Here is a 19,535-nt window from a genome sequence, read left to right as displayed (position 1 = left end):
GTTGTCAGGACACTGAAACAGTCCCAAGTACCTGTTCTTCCAAAAATAGGAGAGGTGGGTTAGGCTTTTGTGTTGTGGATATTTTCTCATATTTCAAGGAACACTGAAAATTTTGAGCCTTCCGAAAGGATTCTTAGAGACACTTGTGTCTCTTTGTAAAAAAGTAAAAAGATATAGTGCTTCATATTTGATTGAGTTAATTCTATTTTGGCTTTAACAGTTTATTACTGAAGGACAATAATGGATCTCTGGATTCCTTATTAAACCTTTTAATTGACAAATGTTTGGGCGGCTGTTTTGAGAAGGCACCATATAAGTGTTTTTTACAAAGTAGTTCTGAAAAAGCCACTGGGAGCCTGGGGTGCCAGAAGTGTGGTTCTGTGAAAGGAACGCCTTGTATCTGTGTCAATGACTAGGATATAGACAGGTAAGAATAAAGGGGCGGAAGGAAACCAGATTTAAAAAAATAAGGGCTAACAGTTATTCTTATGAATTTTAGGAGAAATACAATTCAGGGACACTATTCAATAATAACTATTGTGAGAGAAAGAGAAGTTCAGCCATACAATTCTAAAGGGGGTTGTGCTATTTGGTTGCATTCTATGAATGGCTTTCCATAGTCAAAGATTGAGTAACCTCTAAATTTGTTTTATTCCCAAACCTTCTCATCTTCTATTTCTGGGAGGGACATTCGGGCTTGAATTTTGATCAGGTAAGGATATTTCTTATCTGATCAAAATAGAGATGAGAAATAGAGATGAGAAGTTTTGGGAATAAAACAATTATTCTAAAGGAGGGCACCATAAGTCTTCTTATCTTTGGTTCAGCCTAACATGAAGAAACCTACTTCAAAGACCACCGTCCAGTGGTCTTGAAGCTGGTGTCTCTCACAGCATCAAGAACAGAAAAATGCATAAATCAGGTCGCTGCTATGACCAGACTCATCTATGGAGTCCTTTCAGAAGTAGGCTTTGCTCATTCTGCTTTCTTCATGTGTAAACAGCTAGGGTACAAAGTTGTTCACCCTTATTCCTTTGGCCATTATCTAATTTAAAAAATTTTTAATTAATTAATTTATTTTTATTTTATTTATTCATTTTAGAGAAGAGAGGGAGTGAGGGGGGGGAGGGAGAGAGAGAGAGAAAGGGGGGAGGAGCAGGAAGCATCAACTCCCATATGTGCCTTGACCAGACAAGTGCATGGTTTTGAACTGGTGACCTCAGCATTCCAGGTCGACACTTTATCCACTGCGCCACCGCAGGTCAGGCTGGCCATTCCATTACCTAATTTTACTCTAACTTCCAGGAGATGTATCCTACCAATAACCAATAGTCTAGATAGAGCTGGATTTCTTATCCATTTTCTGCTCTCCAGACCCTCCATAGACTTTATTACCTTTATTTTTACTGGTTGGCAAGCAGCTTTAGTTCCTGTCGAGAATTCTGGAGAAATAACCGTTTCCCTCTATGTAAAAAACCTCACATTTTGAGTTGTTCTAGGAACACTCCCCCCACCCCCCACTCATATGCATTGTAACAGCGAATGGACTAGGTTTTGTGTTAAAGTTGGGTGGATAAAATATTTTCCCACTTAGAAATAAAGTGCTCAGCAAATTGAATTAAATGTTCCTTTCCAGGCAGCTCTGCTTCATTTCCTGAAAGAGTCGTTTATTTCCAATAAAGCACTCATCTAAATGGTGTTCTTGGAAGAAGCTTTACATTAAAAAAGAGAGAGAGTGTGTATAAGCATTTGGTCAGATCTATTTTTATTATTATTTAATATTTATTAAGTAACAATATTACTTTAGCGGTTTTGCAGACAGCAAATTAGAAATATCCTTACCTGATCAAAATTCAAGCCCGAATGTTCCTCCAAGAAAGGACAGAGTGAGCAGTCTCTTGTGTACCTTCTTCAGGTAATTGAGGAGATTGAGGAAATGATGCAAAACTCCCCAGACCCTGAGGAGGAAGAGGAGGTTCTGGAAGAGGAGGATGGGGGCGAAACTTCCTCCCAGGCAGACTCCGTCCTCCTGCAGGAGATGCAGGCCTTGACCCAGACCTTCAACAACAACTGGTCCTACGAAGGTGAGGGCCCTGGGGGCGGGCTTGTTGAGGATGACTCCCTACTCTGTGCCAGGCACTGGGCATATGCTTCATGTGTAGCTGATAGAACCTCTCATCTAGGGAACTGGCAGCACTTTCTTACTGGGCATCCAGAGAGAAGTTAGCATTTTGGAAATAAAAAGGCAGCCGAGCAAAATTGAAATGGCAAAACTAACCGAAGAACAAGACTAAAGCAGACCAAGTAGAAGAAATCTGAACCCACTCTTCAAAATGATGTTACTCTAAAAATGAATGAAAAATGCTACAAAAGGGAATAATAATAGCTCATGTTTTTGAAGAGCTTTCTATATGCCATCCTGTTCTAAAATTTTCTATGCATAATCTCATTTCATCCCCACAAAAAAACCCATTAGGATTGAGCTCATTATTCTGATAGGTTAAGTGATTTGCTCAAGGCCACTGTTGGAAAAATATAAGAACAAAATCTTACCCAGAGAAATTTTCCACAGGAGTAGAGAAGAAAGAAAACAGTTTTATTATTGAACAAGCATTAAGCCAGAATGTGATATACATCATGAGCAACCCACTAACCTGACTGCAGAACCAGAAAGAAGTCTTACTCTTGCCTGGAGCTAAGTGGATGCAATCCATTACATTCATTAAGTTTTGCAATTTGGAGTCAGGTGATAACATAGGCCCCATTATCTTCTTTGAAGACTACTTTTCAAAACAATGACTCTCCGGTTGTTGAGAAAACAATCTTGAGTCCTGAGACTGTTGAGAGGCTTATTTGGCTATTAAAATGATTAACATACATTTGAAAAGGACAGAGAAAGTCTGAAAGAAAATGAAGGTATGGGAAAGGGAAAGTCTCCTCCTTTCTTTTCTTTTTTCTTTAACTGCATGTATAAGCCAGAGAGACAGAGATAGATGAGAAGAGAGAGAGATGAGAAGCATCAACTCATACTTTTGGCATTTTGATTGTCCATTGATTGCTTCTCATATGTGCCTTGATTGAGAGGCTCCCACTGAGCTAGTGACTCAATGCTCAATCAAGCTAGTGACCTTTGGGCTCAAGCCAGCAACCATGAGGTCATGTCAATGATCGCACACTCATCCAGCTTGTGTGCAAGCTGGCGACCTGCACACAAGCTGGATGAGCCCATGCTCAAGCCAGCGATCTCAGGGTTTCAAACCTGGGTTCTCAGCATCCCAAGTTGACACTCTATCCACTGTGCCACCACCTGGTGAGGCTTCTCCTTTATTTTCAGCAGGGAGAACCAAGTCTCTTGTTTTAAATTTGCATTTTCCCTTACTCCACATATAAATTGGAAGGGTTGGAACCAAATTCGAAGCCAGGTAGGTTGACTCCAGAGTCCATACTCTTAATCTGTGCATTGTATTGATTCTCTGACACAGATTTGTAGTAATTATAATCATGCAAAGAAACAGGTGGATGGAAAATGAAATGAAAAGATGTAACACAGCAAAGGCAGAACTCAGTATAAAATCCATCAATCTGTATGGATGCTGAGGCTCTGCCTAGGGAGGGGCCTGGCCCCTGGGGAGTAGTGGAGTCTTTTGGGAAACAGAGAGAGAAGGTGGGTGAATCAGGGTGTAAAATATCCAAACATGGATTAGAATAGCAGTAAAAAGGAGCATGATCTGAAGAACTGTGCCAGAAAGTAAGACTGGCTGTCAGGAGCAGCGGCAGGGTGGTGCTTGGCAGAGGACTCTGTGCAGAGGGTGCAGCGGACTCGGCTGCGGCGCTGCGTTCACAGCTGCCCAATCGGGCCACCCTCAGCCACACAAAGGCCCCACACATAGACGTGGTCAGCAAAAGACTGAACACAGCTGAAATGCAGGGTGAAATGACAAGAACAGAAGGTGGAGGACAGCTTCACAGAACAAATAAATGGGAAAGTGGAGCCAAGTCAGCAAGTGTCTGGAAAGCAGATACAGAAAGGAGAAGGAAACGAATTCTGTGGCAGAAACAAAAAATACATTTGCCAAGATGCTTTCTGAATCCACTTTAAATGAAGAAGTCTTAGGGGACAGGAATTTAAAATAGAGTTATCTGTACACGATTTCCTTTTTTTCTGACAGTAGCAGACCACTCGCCAGGGCTCATTTGTCACGATGTGTGTTGTCTTTGCATGTGTCACGTATATTCGAATAAGGCACTGCTACATGGGGCTGTAGGCATAAAGAAGGCCTCTGCCTCTTTTTCTGTCTGCTGCGTCTTGATCAGTTTGGGGGAGTAGACACCACCCTCTGTTGCTCTTCAACACCAATGCTGAAACATCCTCTTAGTGTTCTCCACCCCACCCCCATTCTTGATCTGTTTCACATGAGGAGTATTGTAGAAACAGAGGAAACTCTGGAAGACAGAGTAGAGATCAACAAGCCATGTGTCTGCCCACACACATTTCTGTCGGCAGAGTCCACTGGCTTCCTTGGGGGCTGTTTCTTCTTCCTCCTTATTTCCCAAGAGATGTTCTTTTCTGCAGATGATATACTGGCCCCATCATTCCTGGCATGCCCCTAAATTGTGAAGGCCCTTCCTGGCCCTTCAAGCATTGGAAGGGTTCTCCTCCAAAGGGACAGTCCCATTTGGTAGTGGCCCCAGGAGCCTCTGCAGTGGGCTCTGGCCTGGATGCAGGGAACGTTACCTGTGGGTGGTCTTCCCCTGCAGGACTGAGGCACATGTCTGGGTCTGAGCTGGCGGAGCTGCTGGACCAGGTGGAGGGTGCCATCCGAGACTTCTCGGAAGAGCTGGTACAACAGCTGGCCCGCCGGGATGAGCTGGAGTTTGAGAAGGAAGTGAAGAACTCCTTCATTACAGTGCTGATTGAGGTGCAGAACAAGCAGAAGGAGCAGCGAGAGCTGATGAAAAAGAGGCGGAAAGAGAAGGGGCTCAGCCTGCAGAGCAGCCGCGTAGAGAAGGGGAACCAGATGCCTCTTAAGGTAGGTGACAACGTAGCTGGAAGCCTGGGTGCATCCCATCTCGACCCACTGACCCCTCAGGTCCCAGTTCCAACCCTGCGGTGGACTCAGAAATGGGCCTGTACTGGGCAGTGACTGAGCAGGACACTGTGGTAGACAGTGGGGTATAGACAGGGAGAGGGTGCTCCTGTGTCCGCTCTGCCTCCAGAGGTCTCTGGTCTAACTAGAGGAGACGGGGTGTCAATGCAAGAAAAGCGGGAATATGTTCTCTTAGTCAAGTTCTTAGAAAGTGGGGAGGGGCATTTAGGACAGAGAGAAGTTGTGCCTTGAGACTCTGGGTCAGAACCCCTGCTGCTTGCTGAGCTTCGAGTCCTGACTTAACCTCTTTAGGATGTCGGTAGGGTGTGTCAGGATGGAAAATTGTGATGCTTTATTGACAGGGTTCTTCAGATCGTGGTTCATAATCAGGGAAGTTCAGCAGAATCATCTAAGGAGATTTTTCAAAATGCCTTTGCCTTGGCTCTATCTACTGACTTGGCCTAGGTGTGTGCATTTGGAAAAAGCATCCCAGACAAGGACAGTTGCTTTAACATCTGCCCTTCCCACTGCCCGGACATTTTGCTTTCTTCCCTAAGCTATTGGCATCATCACATTCTACTGTACAGCTTTATTTTTCTGTTTACAGAATGAGGGCAGAAATGAGGGAACTTCGGGAGTACAGGGGCTCTTGTTAACCGGGGGCAACTTGCTTAGATACGAGTCTTTGAGATTCTATGTGTTCTCTCAAAGCTCAGGTATACATCTGGCCTGTTTCTTAGCCCAGGTCTTACATTTACTTTCTAGTAACAGAGCTCTGGGGCAGTTACGTGAAGAGTCATGGGTCTGGGTGGTTGAGAGAGAACACATGAGCCCTTGGGGGTGATGGCCACAGCAGGAAGCACCTGCTCTGCTTAGACTCTCACTCCCCCCTCCCCCCAGCGCTTCAGCATGGAAGGCATCTCCAACATCCTGCAGAGCAGCATCCGCCAGACGTTTGGCTCCTCGGGATCTGACAAACAGGTATGAGCTGTCTTCCTGGTCCCAGCTCTCATCCTAGACTCTTGCAGCTTGGCCTCCAAGCAGAGCAGGGTGTGGTGACTCAATAGTATTACCCTGGCACTCAGGCAAGGGTGGTCTTAACATATTCTGTGGAGGAGAAACAGGACGTCTCTTGGTAAAAGTGAAGTTTCTTGAGCTCCAGTAGTCTAGGGCATGGATAAAACTTAAAACTCAACACTGCCTGCTTGTAGACCTACAAGTTAACTTGTTTTAAGAACAGAATGTATTAAAAGAGAAATGTGGGGTTTTTTTTGTTTGTTTGTTTTTTGTATGACAGAGACAGATAGAGGGACAGACAGACAGGAAGGGAGAGAGATAAGAAGCATCAATTCTTCATTGTGGCTCCTTAGTTGTTCATTGATTGCTTTCTCATATGTGCCTTGAGCGTGGGGCTACAGCAGATTGAGTTACTTTTTTTTTTCCCCACAGGTTCCTTTACTTTATTCATTTGTATTAAGTGCACCTTTTTCTAATATGTTAACAATTTATCAAAAAATCAAAACTGAAAGTACCTGTTAACAGTCTACCTATTTTTACGTATTTCTGTCCTACAATGCAAAGATATTTTTATTTTAATCACTTAATTGGTTCATCAAAGGCCTAATTCTCTCATAAGCAGCATGTTTTAGTTTAAAATTCAGAGATTTAATAAACCGATTAAGACAGTCAATTTAAAACAAATTAGTTTCATTCAGGGTGGTTCATATGTTGATTACCTAGAATCCTGATTAGCCAAAATTTAAAACCCAGCAGCTCTCATTCCACAAATGCATTTCTCCAATGTTAGAAACATTTCTTGAATGTTAGGAACGAGTCTATTCTCACTTTGGAGAACTATTTTGTCAGATACCCACTACTGCCTGCACATTATCTTCTAGCATTACACTGGTGCTTTTTGTCTTAATTACAGAGGTCCAAGTTTCCTGTAAATACCAATATCTTATATGGGCAAAGCAGTTAATAAAAATCAGTAATTTATTATAAGCCAAATGTTCTTGTACTTATCCCACTATTCCCTAAATTTCCGAACCTTTAATGTGTTGATTTTGGTCTGTCCTTAATATAAAATATATCTAAAAACAATGGTTGCAGAGTTGACACCAAAACAAATTAATGACACTTTCAAGGCAAAGCAGAGAAACTGTTACTTCAGTGTTTTCTTCACTGAATTCTGACTCACTGCTCTGTGATACCATCTGGCTGAACACTGACATTTCAGTTTATAACAGTAAAGATACCTACACCTCTATGGGTTTAAAAATTGATCTGCACAAAAGAAATAAAAAAAAAACTTTATATACAACAAATTTGTTTTTCAAAATACAAAAATAATATCTGTCACTTGTCATGCTGACAAATTGATACATATATACATGCAGGAGAAAAGTTCCAATTTAGTCATCCGGACAGCTGAAGCTTCTATATTCTTAGTATGATGAACACACTGCCACTGAGTTTTTACACTGACAGATGTATTCAAAATATTTCATATACTAAATACTGCATTGGTCTCTGCATGTATAAGTGCCAGTTATAATAATAGTTTCTGTTCTCCTTGATTAAAAGTATGTCTCAAACAAGCTAATATTAACTGCACTAAAAACTACAACACTTCAAGAATTGATGACCTTATTTATTTATTTATTTATTTATTTTGTATTTTTCTGAAGCTGGAAACCGGGAGAGACAGACTCCCGCATGCGCCCGACCGGGATCCACCCAGCACGCCCACCAGGGGGCGATGCTCTGCCCCTCCGGGGTGTCGCTCTGCCACGACCAGAGCCACTCTAGCGCCTGGGGCAGAGGCCAAGGAGCCATCCCCAGCGCCCGGGCCATCTTTGCTCCTATGGAGCCTTGGCTGCGGGAGGGGAAGAGAGAGACAGAGAGGAAGGAGGGGGTGGGGGTGGAGAAGCAAATGGGCGCTTCTCCTATGTGCCCTGGCCGGGAATCGAACCCGGGTCCCCCGCATGCCAGGCCAACGCTCTACCGCTGAGCCAACCGGCCAGGGCCTGATGACCTTATTTAAAGAAATCCAAAATGTACAAAATAACAACTATAAAAGGAAGGAACAATCACTGCCATGCAAAATTTTAAACTAAAAACTGCATAGAAATGCAATTTAAAATGGCAAACTCAAATTTACATAACACTTAAGATAAAAAAAGGAGTAAATTCTACCAACACAATTCTTGCAAGGATTTAGAAAAGTAAATACATTCTCTTTGCTGATTTAATGGTATAAAGCAGATCTTTAAATCCATAGAACTGCCTCTGTCCTTGATCTCAGGAAATTAGCTCTTTAACAGTTGTTTTTATGAAACCTTTTCTTTCAGTCAAATCATAAGCAGGATAATTTTCATATACCTTTTTGCAAATCTGCTTCATTGTAACTTCCTCCAAGTTAGCACTAGCCAATAATTTCTTTACTGTTTCCTTTAACTCTTCGTCTGTAGGAGGTTTCTTCAATTTCTTAATTAAAGGTTCATCATCTGAACTATCTTCAGATTCACTTTCTTTTTTGGAAGTGTTTTGATTCTTCTTGGTGCTGCTATCTGCCTTCTTCACATTTGCATTCTTTAAAGATTTTTTACTTTTAGGAGTGGTTTTCTGTTTAGGTTTTTCTCTTTTAGAAGTTTTTTTTTGGTGGCTCCTCTTCACTTTCTTTATCTTTATCCTCTGAAGACTCTTCCTTGTTTTTCTTTTCATCTTCATCACTGCTAGACTCATCTGACAGAATTTCAGGACATTTGGTCCGCTTTGCTTTCCTTGCCATTCCAGAACTGTTCCATTCCTTTTTGTTGCCTTTGCTAGAAGATTTTTTAGATTTTGGCAATGATTTGCCAGAAGGCTTTGGATGCATTAAGAAATTCAAGATCCTCTTCACCAGTTCACTATTTACACCTGATCTCTCCAAATCAAGAACCTCACAAATGCTTTTTAACATGGCATTTCTAAATTTTTTTCAACATTTCTTCCTTTTTTTATATTGGGTACTTCCTTTTTCAAATGGAAAGCCACTGAACTGACCCACATTCTTCTTTAATGAAGATACTGTGCCTGGTCTGTTGTAAAGTAGTTTATGTAGATTTCTAAGTTCATCTGTTTTCTTCTTACTCAGAAAAAAATGTATCCTTTCAATTTCACAGAGTTTCTGCCCTTTTCCTTGTGCAATTGTAAACGGCTCTCTTTGTAAAGAAGAGACTTGCATCGTCAACCTCTCGACTTTCTTCTTTTCCCTCTTGCCTTCCACTATGAGACTCTTTTCTTTCTCTTCCTCCTCGTCCTCGTCCTCGTCCTCGTCGTTGCCGTCCTCCTCGCTTTCCTCTGTCCTCGTCCTCGTCGTTGTCGTCCTCCTCGCTTTCCTCTCTCGGGTCGGGAGTTTGGGGCTCTTTCTCCGACGCGGGCTGGTCGGGGGCTCCCTCTTCCTGCGCAGCAGGGGCCGAGGAGGACATGCTGCCGACCGCGGGTCCCGGCCGCCGCGGGCCCCGGCGCGCGTGGACACAAGGAGGCTCCGAAAGACGGCGGCGGGCGCGGAAAACAAGGCGCCCGGGATGCTCCAGGCGTGACGCTCAGATTGAGTGACCTTTTGCTCGAGGCAGCGACCTTGGGTCCAAGCTGGTGAGCCTTGCTCAAACCAGTTGAGCCCATGCTCAAGCTGACAACCTCAGGGTTTCAAACCTGGGTCCTCTGTGTCCCAGTCTGATGCTCTATCCACTGCACCACCACCTGGTTAGGCATTTGATGATTAAATCCATCTGAGATCTTAATTTAATCTACTACCTTGGGTCACCAACTGACCAGTCCCACCAGGATGGCCCCTTTAGCTGCCCACTCTGACTGTAACCCATGCTGTGGCATCTCCAGTCAGCTCCTTTTAGTCAGTTACTTGCCTGAGAAGCACTTCTGGTTATTTAGACAGGGTTCAAAACTTCTACTGTGTGCCTATTATGTGCTGAACTCTGCTGCTAGGCCCTCAGGTACAAAGATGATGAAGTCCTGATCCCTGCCCTCTTGGAGTGCACGATCTAATAGAGATGGCCCATGTGTAAGTGGATGAGTGTGAGATTGTGGGATAAATGCAAATAAATTGTGTATGTGTTTTACACGTATTTGTACCTGAATCCTAAGTGTTAGAATTCTAGAACACGTTATGGGAGGAGATGTTAGCAACATCTGACTCAGTCCCTTATTCCACAGTGGTGAGAACTAAGGCCCAGAGATATCAGGCAAGATGTTCCCAAAGCCACCCTGCTCATGTGGGAGAGCCAAGTGGCAGAGCCACGGTGAACACACACGCCTCTGACTGTGGTCTGCAGGTGTTCCCACTCATTGTGCCAGGTGCCCTTCGAGTCCCTCAACATTTTTCTGACCCAGTGTCTTTGATAGCCCCATGGGCTCTAAGATAATTTGGCTGTAGAAACACTTCATATCCAGCAGAGGGAGTGAACCCAACATTCAAGACCAAGGGCGTGGTTGAGGTTCTCTTGCTGTCCTCTTGACAAAAAAGAAACCATTTATTCTCAAATAGCACTGCAAAGGGTAAGAAAATGTAATACCTTCTTTTTGCTGTCAGCCCAAATGAGAAAACTCTCATAGGACTTTTTTTTTTTTTTTTTTTTTTTTTTTTTTTATATTTTTATTTATTTATTTATTTTTTACAGAGACAGAGAGTGAATCAGAGAGAGGGATAGACAGGAATAGAGAGAGATGAGAAGCATCAATCATTAGTTTTTCATTGCGCATTGCAACACCTTAGTTGTTCATTGATTGCTTTCTCATATGTGCTTTGACCGCGGGCCTTCAGCAGACTGAGTAAACCCTTGCTGGAGCCAGCGACCTTGGGTTCAAGCTGGTGAGCTTTTCCTCAAACCAGATGAGCCCGCACTCAAGCTGGCGACCTCGGGGTTTCGAACCTGGGTCCTCTGCATCCCAGTCCGACGCTCTATCCACTGCGCCACCGCCTGGTCAGGCTCTCATAGGACTTTTAAATAACCAAAGAGTTTCTAGTGTCTGGAAACTGTAGAAGTTGGAATGGAGGGCATATTTTTCCTGGCTGATACAATAAAGTCTTAGTTTTAAAGAGATACTCCCTAAAGACAAAATTATGGAGACAGGGTGGTGCAAATTATTATGGGTGTTGTCGAGAATATAAGATTTGATGGAACGTGTTTCTTAGAGAGAAGCGCAGTCCCCATGCAGGTTGTCTCAGCCTCTCAACCCCGGAGGAACCGTATCTTACGTCTCAAGCCCTCCATGCCGTTTGTCTTGTAGTATCTGAACACGGTCATCCCTTATGAGAAGAAAGCCTGCCCTCCATCGGTGGAGGACCTCCAGATGCTGACAAACAGTGAGTTGCTCCCATTCTCAGCGAGATCAGCTGCTCGTTTTTCTCCATCTCTCCCTGTGAGTTGCATCCTTGGTGCCTCAGGCCTGAGGTTTCCAAGAACAGTTTTAGATGGGTCAAACTGGGCTCTGTGTCTGTGGCTCAGTCTGTCCCCTGAGCGGGGGTACTATTAGAGCACTCTACAGTGAGGCCCAAGCTGTCTTGTCTCTCTTCAGTTTCTGTAAGGGAAGAGATTTTCCAGAAGGAAGTGAGCTGGTGAAAGCGGTTGGGGCGGGGGAGCAGTGTGTGGGGTGCTGGTATGCAGGGGCTTCCTGTTCACCCAGCAGTTCTCAAGGCTTTGCATTCTCTGCCGTGCCTGTGTCTTCCCTGCAACTTCAGGATGCCGTGCAGTCTCAATTTGTTCCTCCCGAAAGCCAGGAGCTCAGTCTGTGGGCCTGGCTGTATTTCTAATGAGAAGCGAGATTTCTTAGGTGCGGTAAGGCTGATTGGGAAGAAGAGTGTCTGGTTTTCTTTTCAGGAAATGATTGCCTCTTCTCCCCCATTTTGGCTCTACTGTCAGATATTAATAAACATTCTGAGCTATGATAGAAAACAATGTGTAAGAAAGAACCATTTGTAGGCAAAGTCTCTTTATATATCAATACATCTTACACTGCAACCCCCAAAGGGCCAGGGCACATGGTGTTAGCCATCAGTGTCAGCTTGATTCTTTTAGGAAGAGAGTCCTAGGCTGAGATGTGACAGGCTCAGGGAATCAAGAGAAGTCCATCTCCCTGGCAACCGCGCAGTGCATGAGTGACACACTAGCCAGGCTGCCCAGCCCATGGCAGCACTGCCCGGAGGGAACAGGCCAGCACAGGGCTATTCGGTACCATAGGGGACGGGAAGAGGAGCTTCCTTTGTTCAGCTGAGGGAGATAGATGCCTGCTGGGTCCCAGTGCTGAAGGGGACCAAACATTCTCATTCTTATCATTTTGGAAAACTCAAGCAGGAGGTTATGGTAAATAGAAATCCTGCTGACATCAATAGATACTGAGTCCTTGAGAATCTGGAATTTTAAATTCAAAAGACATTGGCTTCCTCTTCACTCATTTTAAACTCCTTTGCATAAATATGCACTAAGATTTTTTTTAAAAAGAGCAGATAGATATGAACTGACATTTATAGGTGTTTGTGTTTTCACGAGTAGTGAGATTTGGAAAATAAATTGGACAAATTGTAAAAGCGGATATATATAAACTACTCTATCATGGTCTTAATGAAGAAAGAGCTATGTATTTATTACAGATACCCATTAAGACATTCAGTGTAAAATCCTTTCATTTTAATTAAAAAACAATAGTTTTGTTTACACTGGTAAAGTTCACTTAAACATTATAGCTAGAGTATATCAATCATTTAGATTACTTTGGAAATATCAAAAAGTGAACAAAGGAAAATAAATAATTCATTGTCCCCTTGACTGTGTTTACTGTTCTAGTGCTTTTCAGCCATAATATTTTATGTCTCTGTCATGTAGTTGGGATTACACTGGCTAAAACATTTTGTATCATGATTTTAGTCACATCAGCCAACATTTGGGTAACATTTTTTATGGCTCTCTCTTCTATCATGTGAATAGACCACATTACAATATTTTATTCCCCTTGAAAAGAAAAAACACTGCTGTTTTTCCTGAATGCCCATTCTCCTGCAGGTTATGAAAGCTCTGTTGGCCAAGTCCTTGTATGGGTTTGTGAACAATGTCTCCTCTTTACCCTACTCCTGCATAGGGCAGACACCAGCTCTGGGGCCTGGACAACTCATACATTTTGGCTTTTGAGATTAACTTAGCCACATATTGGCTGAGTGCTCTTCCTGTATTTTTATTGCTGTCTTCTGGATATGGCATCAAGTCTGCCTCTGCTCAGTTGTAAAGTATTTCCAGTCTATTCAGTTGAAATGAATACATGTCTAAAAATACAGAGGAAACAAAACAAAACAAAAAAACACACGATACCGACTGGGAGGCCCTCAGGTTCAGTCTCTCTTTCTGGACCTGCCTGCTGACTCATGCTATCGTCAGGCCCTGTTCTTCACCCACTCCTGATTTTTGGAATCAAGTCTCACGACCTTGGCTTGACACTAGGCAAGGTAATCAATGGAGAGCAAGGACATTGAAATAGATTGGAGGGCCTCCCTGCTGATCTTTATTGTTTTCTCGGCTTGCAAAAAATTAAACGTGTTCATCGAAGAAAACCAGACACTATGGGACTATAATGGAGAAAGGAGCATCCCCTGTGGTCTCACTCTCAGAGATGACCACTTTTAACAGTCTCATGAACATTCCTCCACTTTTTTTTCTATGAACATGAACATTTAAAAGCTAATACATAATGTTCTGTAGCCTTCTTCACTGTTAAGTATGTCTTATACATATAGATTTCTCTCATTTTTCATAAAGCTATGTATGACTATATGGGATAGAGTTTATTTAAGGAATCAATTGGTGAAGAAATCTATTGGTAGACACCCTTACCCTCAGTTTTTGATATTATAAACAAGGTCCAGCTACTTTCTTGAAGGATTTTCTACAAAACTGACCTCTACAATATGGATTATGAATATGAGAAACTGATACCTAGTTTAATGACAGAAAAAGCTATTTTAAAAACTTTTACAAAAAGCCTTTAGGCTTTAATAACTCGTCATCATTTAGTTTATGTGGAGTTACGTCCTGTTTCAAAAAAAAGTCCATAAGCTCCTTGAGGATCCATCACTCTTGCATTTCCAGGAATTCTAGTGCTGTGCCAGGCATAAAGTAGAAAATAAATATGTTAGATTAAGAACTATGTGATTTCACCCACAGGTGGGATATAAAAATGAGACTCATAGACACAGATAAAAGTGAAATGGTTACCAGGGGGAGGAGGTTGTGGGGGAAAGAGGAGTAAAGAGGGACAAATATAAGGTGACAGAAAATGATTTGACTTTGGGTGATGGGTATACAACATAATAAACAGTTCAAATGCTACAGAAATGTTTACCTGAAACCTGTGTACTCTTATTGATCAATGTCACCGCATTAAATTTAATTTTATAAAAATTAAAAAAAAAGATTTTTAAAGATTACGGTACAATAACTATGGAATGCTCTAGAATTACTTTTTGAGAATCATCTTGTCAAAATATATTATGCTTTCATATACAAAAATTCATTTGTTATAAATAAAGTGCAGGTGAGGAAATTTCCTAATATGTTTATATGAATAGAATGTCTTTAGAGACAATTTTATTGGTTATTCAGTGATGAGATGACTATTATTCTAATGTTTAGATTGTATTTGAAAGCTGATTTTTAAAAAATTGCTTCGTTTATTTATTTTATGATTATTAAAGACATATACTTAGAAAATGATGTGGAAAGTATAGATGAGCTAAACAAAAAAAGAGTGAGAGATAAAGGAAAGAAAATAAAGTCACAAAGAGGCCACTCTGACTCTTTTGATATATTGAATGCTGACTCTTAACAAAAGCTTCTAGACTTCTGCTCAATACTCTACAAATGTCTTGTTTTCTTGACTCATTTCTCACTCACTTTGGGTTGGTGGATTGTTTGGTCTAGAAGTGAGCTTTATGCCTTGATGGTACCTTGGCTCATCTCTGTCTCTCTTCTTCCTCAGTTCTCTTTGCCATGAAGGAGGATAATGAAAAGGTGCCCACTTTGCTAACAGACTACATTTTAAAAGGTAAGAGCTGGCCCTGGCTGGTTGCTCAGTGGATAGAGTGTCGGCAGGCATATGGACGTCTCAGGTTTGATTCCTAGTCAGGGCATACAGGAGAACTGACCGTCTGCTTCTCCTCCTCTCCCCCTTCTCTCTCTCTTCCCCTCCTGCAGCCAAGGGCTCAATTGGTTCGAGTGTGGCCCCAGATGCTGAGGATAGTTTGGTTGTTCTGAGCACATCAGCCTCAGGTGCTAAAAAGGCCTCGATGCTTGAGCATTAGCCCCAGATGGGCAGAGCATCAGCCCCAGATGGGGTTGCCAGGTGGATCCAGGCCAGGGTGCATGCAGGAGTCTACCTCACTATCTCCCCTCCTCTCACCAAAAATAAATAAATAAAATAATAATAATAATAAATAAAATAAAAAATGAAAATAAAAGGTAAGAGCAGCCCAGCCCTCCAGGAGCAGAAGTGGTCTTCTGGCTCCCTTCCCCAGGACTCCTGCTGAAAGTGTGGAATGCTCTGTTGCAGCCTTCCCAGACTGCACAGGGCCAGGGAAAGCAAGTGGACAATTGTGAGGCCCTCGCAGTCATGGGGTTTTGCTTTGGGATGTTGCTTGGAGGCCTGCGAAGGAGATTTCATCACTCCTGAGTCACCAGAGTGATGGCACATGAGAAGCAGCCAAACCAACAAAAGACTTACTGTGGAAGTGCTGTGAAGTTGGCTATTTAGTTGGGAGAAACAAAGCCTGAGAATACTGTTAAGAGTTTTCAGCTGCTTACAGCCAACAACCTGAGTCATGATGAGCTATAAACTTTATAACTATTTTTTGTTTTATTTCATATTTATTTAACATATATAAAAGTAGAGTGAATGATATATGAACTTTTATGTACTTAACACCCTGCTTTAACTATTATTAATGCATTGTCAATCGTGTTTTATTTATACCCCTTTCCAACTTCTCCCTTTCATATTATTTTGAAGCAAATCCTAATCATCGTATTTTTCCATACATAAATATTTCAGGATATAATTCTAAAACATAAGAATGCTTTTAAAAAACACAACCACACTATTATCACAGTTAAAAAAAGAAAGAAAATTCTCAATATCATTGACTATTCTTATCAGTGTTCAGATTTTCCTGTAAAATTGTTTTTCAACTGTTTGAAGATCCACTGAAGGTCCATATTGCAACTGGATATGTCTCTGAAACTCTTTTTTTTTTCTCTCTGAAACTCTTTTAACGTGTTATATAGGCTTCTCTTTCCTTCCTCTCTCTCATTCCTTGATATATATATATTTTTATTGGAGAAACCAGGTTGTTTGCCCCAGAGATTTTTAGTCTGGACTGGATTTTGCTAGCTGGTAGTGTCCCCAAGGTTTGATTTAACATGTTCTTCCATCTTTTGTACTTCTTGTTAATTGAGCTAGAGGCTTGATCAGATTTAGTTTCATATTTTTTTGGTAAGCACTATGTTATTGATGGTTGCAAACTTCCATTAAGAGACACATACTCTTTGTATTTCCTTTCTTTTTTGTAATGTAAATATCTGTGTTAGTCTGCCCAGGCTGCTAAAACAAAATACCACTGCCTACCTTAAACAACAGGTTTTATTTTCTCCCAGTTCTGGAGGCTAGGCATTTCTAATGAAGGCTCTCTTCTTGCCTTGTAGATAGTGATCCTTCCTTCTGTGATCTAGGGCAGTGGTCGGCAAACTCATTAGTCAACAGAGCCAAATATCAACAGTACAATGATTGAAATTTCTTTTGAAAGCTAAATTTTTTAAACTTTAAGTAGGTACATTTCTTATCGAGGTAGGGCCCACACGTGGTATTTTGTGGGAAAGCCACACTCAAGGGGCCAAAGAGCCACATGTGGCTTGCAAGCTGCAGTTTGCCCACCAGGCCTCTAGGGGAAAGAGAGGGCTCTCTTCTGTTTCTTCTTATAAGGACACTAATCCTATCAGATCAGGGCTCCACCCTTAAGAACTCATTTAACGTTACTTTTTCAGAGGCTCCATCTTCAAAAACAGCTGTACTGGGGGGTTAGGACTTCAGCATATGCATTTTTAGGAGACACAAACATTCAGTCCCTGACAGTATCAACTGATGATCACTCATCATCAAGATCTTTTGTTCCTCTGATTTTTGCTCTACGTGCACACAGCTTTGGGTATAGTTTCAGATGGCTTGTGAACGTCAGTTAAGAGCCTCTAAGTTATATTGTTTCCATAAGGATCAGAGAGATTAGTCTTAAATTTCTGCAGGAGGAATTTAGGCTAAACATTGGAAGAACTTCTGACACTTAAAGATTTTAAAAGAGCAGCAGATTTCTCAAAGGACATTTTCAAAGAAGGTTTGTAGAAACGGGTTCTGTAAGTTAGCAATGTGAGGGCTAGATTTTACCTCACATGATCCACTGAAATGTCAGTGAATTTATAAAGCTAGTTAACATTTACTGAGCTCCTTCGACCTGCCTCTGAACAACCCTTTGGGCTAGGCAAAGGCACAGTCTACACATGAAGGTGTACACGTGAAGAAACAAGTAAGAGAGGTTGTAGAATTAGAAACAGCAGACCCAGGATTTGAATCCAGGCAGGTGGGCACTGAAGACAATGCACTTGTTATACCAAACAACCACCCATCATTGGCTCTTCCTGCTTCTAGAAGAAAGACATGTGACTGCAATGGTTCCTGGTTCTAAGGGGGGCAGTTCTCTGCCCAGGATACTGGTGGGAAGCTGGTATGATAGCTCTCAGCCAGGGCCACCTGTGCTGGCAGGTCCTGACCTGCACTGGGCTTTGACCTCTGTCTTGTCCTCTTCTCTTTGCAGTTCTCTGTCCTACCTAACCTCGCCCTTGGAAGCAGCCTTGCAGCGGAGGTCACTGAGCAAGAGTCATTCCATCACAGGGACTGCATGATACGAGACCACGTAACCTCCGACATGTATTTAAACGTGTAGCGCTTAACCTGGATTAAACATGAGCAAACGCGCGGGTCCTTTGCTGTCATTGGCTTCTAGTCCTAGTAATCATTGGATGCATGACAAAGGACAGGGCTGGGGACACTGCCTGCTCTCCGCCTATGTCGGAGGAAGGCAGATACTCTCACCACTTACTATGTAGTCTGGCTCCAGCCCTCAAAAACAGCTTACACTTTAACACTAATTTTGAAATAAACTTTCATTTAATTAATATGCTTAATGTGTTTTGGATTGTGATGTCCAGTGGCCCCCTGTTACAGACCCTCCAGAGTGGCTGCCTTCACATGATGGCCTGGGGCCTGTGGTGGCAGCATGGTGTTTAGGGAGCAGGAACCTGCCCCGCTGTGGTCGCCATTGGGCTGCACGTGGTACAGACAAAGGAGGAGGCCTCTCCAGCCTTTATGACCCCGCGCCTCGGCAGCTGTAGGGGAGCTGCAGGATGTGTGGTAGGAACTTACTGTCATAGGGGGTGTCAGAGGAGGGGGAAGGTTGTGAAGTTAGCAGATAGAAAGTGAGCTCAAGGAGCAGTCAGGCAGAGGCAGCACCTTCTGGTGAGGTGACTAGATTGGCTCCTGGAGTCTCAAGAGTTGGCAGGAGGCAGCTCTGCTGAGCTGTGTGAGCATGGGGGGTTTTGGCTGCTTTCCTGACTGCCCCAATGACCCCTGGAAACCATATCCTATACTATCTATGCACGTCCTGCCCTGCCCTTCCTGCAAACCTAGAGGTCCAGCAGCTATGACCCCAGTGTGCTGTCTCTAGCACCAGTGGCAGGCAGCAGCCAGGCTTGTTTGACCAGTAGGTGACTATTGCCCTCATATCCAAATACTGGCTCAATTCTACCACAACTTCCATCTTCTGGCTGGAATGATATTAACCCTACCAATTTCCTCAGCCTTGTCTTAAAACAAAAACTTTTATTAAGTACTTGCTAAGCACCTGCCACTGGCCTTCACACTCTCTACACATCAGCTCACCTCACAGCAGCCTTGTGTGGTAAGTGGGTGCCAGCATCGCAGTGATTTGAGGTGAGGGGGCTGAGAAGCAGAGGTGTTCAGAAGCAGAGAATCAGGCTGGCACTTGGTCTCTTATCCAGTTAGACTTCCACTCACTCTTAGGAGCTCAGTGTTTGTTGAACTAAGGGTGCCACATAGAAAATTATGCTTTATCACTCTGGCAACTCACAGGAGGCCACACATTCACGTGGGTGACAATGGAAGCATCCTTGGCACCTGCCTCTCACTTCCTGGGCCTCTACTTTTCTAGGCCAGTAGCAGTCCCACCTGGTCTGAAGGGACTTGCCCTACTAGGGAAGCTGGTATGGTGCCTGCAGCTCTGACTTGGGCATCTGCATGAAGCAGAATGCTTGTGTAAATAGAGCCCTAGTTACTATAGAC

At 42.8% G+C, this 19,535-nt stretch overlaps 2 protein-coding genes across 2 annotated transcripts in view; one reads left to right on the top strand and one right to left on the bottom strand.

Moving 5' to 3' along the window:
- FEZ1 (fasciculation and elongation protein zeta 1) overlaps nt 1-18,352 on the top strand; it is a 55,981-nt gene extending 37,629 nt beyond the window's left edge. The window contains exons 5-10 of the mRNA XM_066366474.1: nt 1,916-2,084; nt 4,759-5,030; nt 5,988-6,068; nt 11,379-11,454; nt 15,114-15,179; nt 17,992-18,352. Coding sequence (XP_066222571.1) covers nt 1,916-2,084; nt 4,759-5,030; nt 5,988-6,068; nt 11,379-11,454; nt 15,114-15,179; nt 17,992-18,008 — 681 coding nt within the window. The 3' untranslated portion in view covers nt 18,009-18,352. The remainder of the gene's footprint in view (nt 1-1,915; nt 2,085-4,758; nt 5,031-5,987; nt 6,069-11,378; nt 11,455-15,113; nt 15,180-17,991) is intronic.
- LOC136392695 (protein DEK-like) lies at nt 6,996-9,672 on the bottom strand. Its single transcript, XM_066365141.1, is given in 4 exon segments — nt 6,996-7,735; nt 8,125-8,748; nt 8,750-9,431; nt 9,466-9,672. Coding segments are annotated over 3 exon segments (1,134 nt in total). The 5' UTR covers nt 9,560-9,672; the 3' UTR covers nt 6,996-7,735; nt 8,125-8,390.
- Nucleotides 18,353-19,535: the final 1,183 nt, after the last annotated feature.

This window comes from Saccopteryx leptura, chromosome 2, assembly GCF_036850995.1.
Source record: "Saccopteryx leptura isolate mSacLep1 chromosome 2, mSacLep1_pri_phased_curated, whole genome shotgun sequence".
Lineage (NCBI taxonomy): Eukaryota > Metazoa > Chordata > Mammalia > Chiroptera > Emballonuridae > Saccopteryx > Saccopteryx leptura.
The sequence above is the reverse complement of the archived record's forward strand: the minus strand, read 5'-3'. Positions and strand labels throughout refer to the sequence as shown.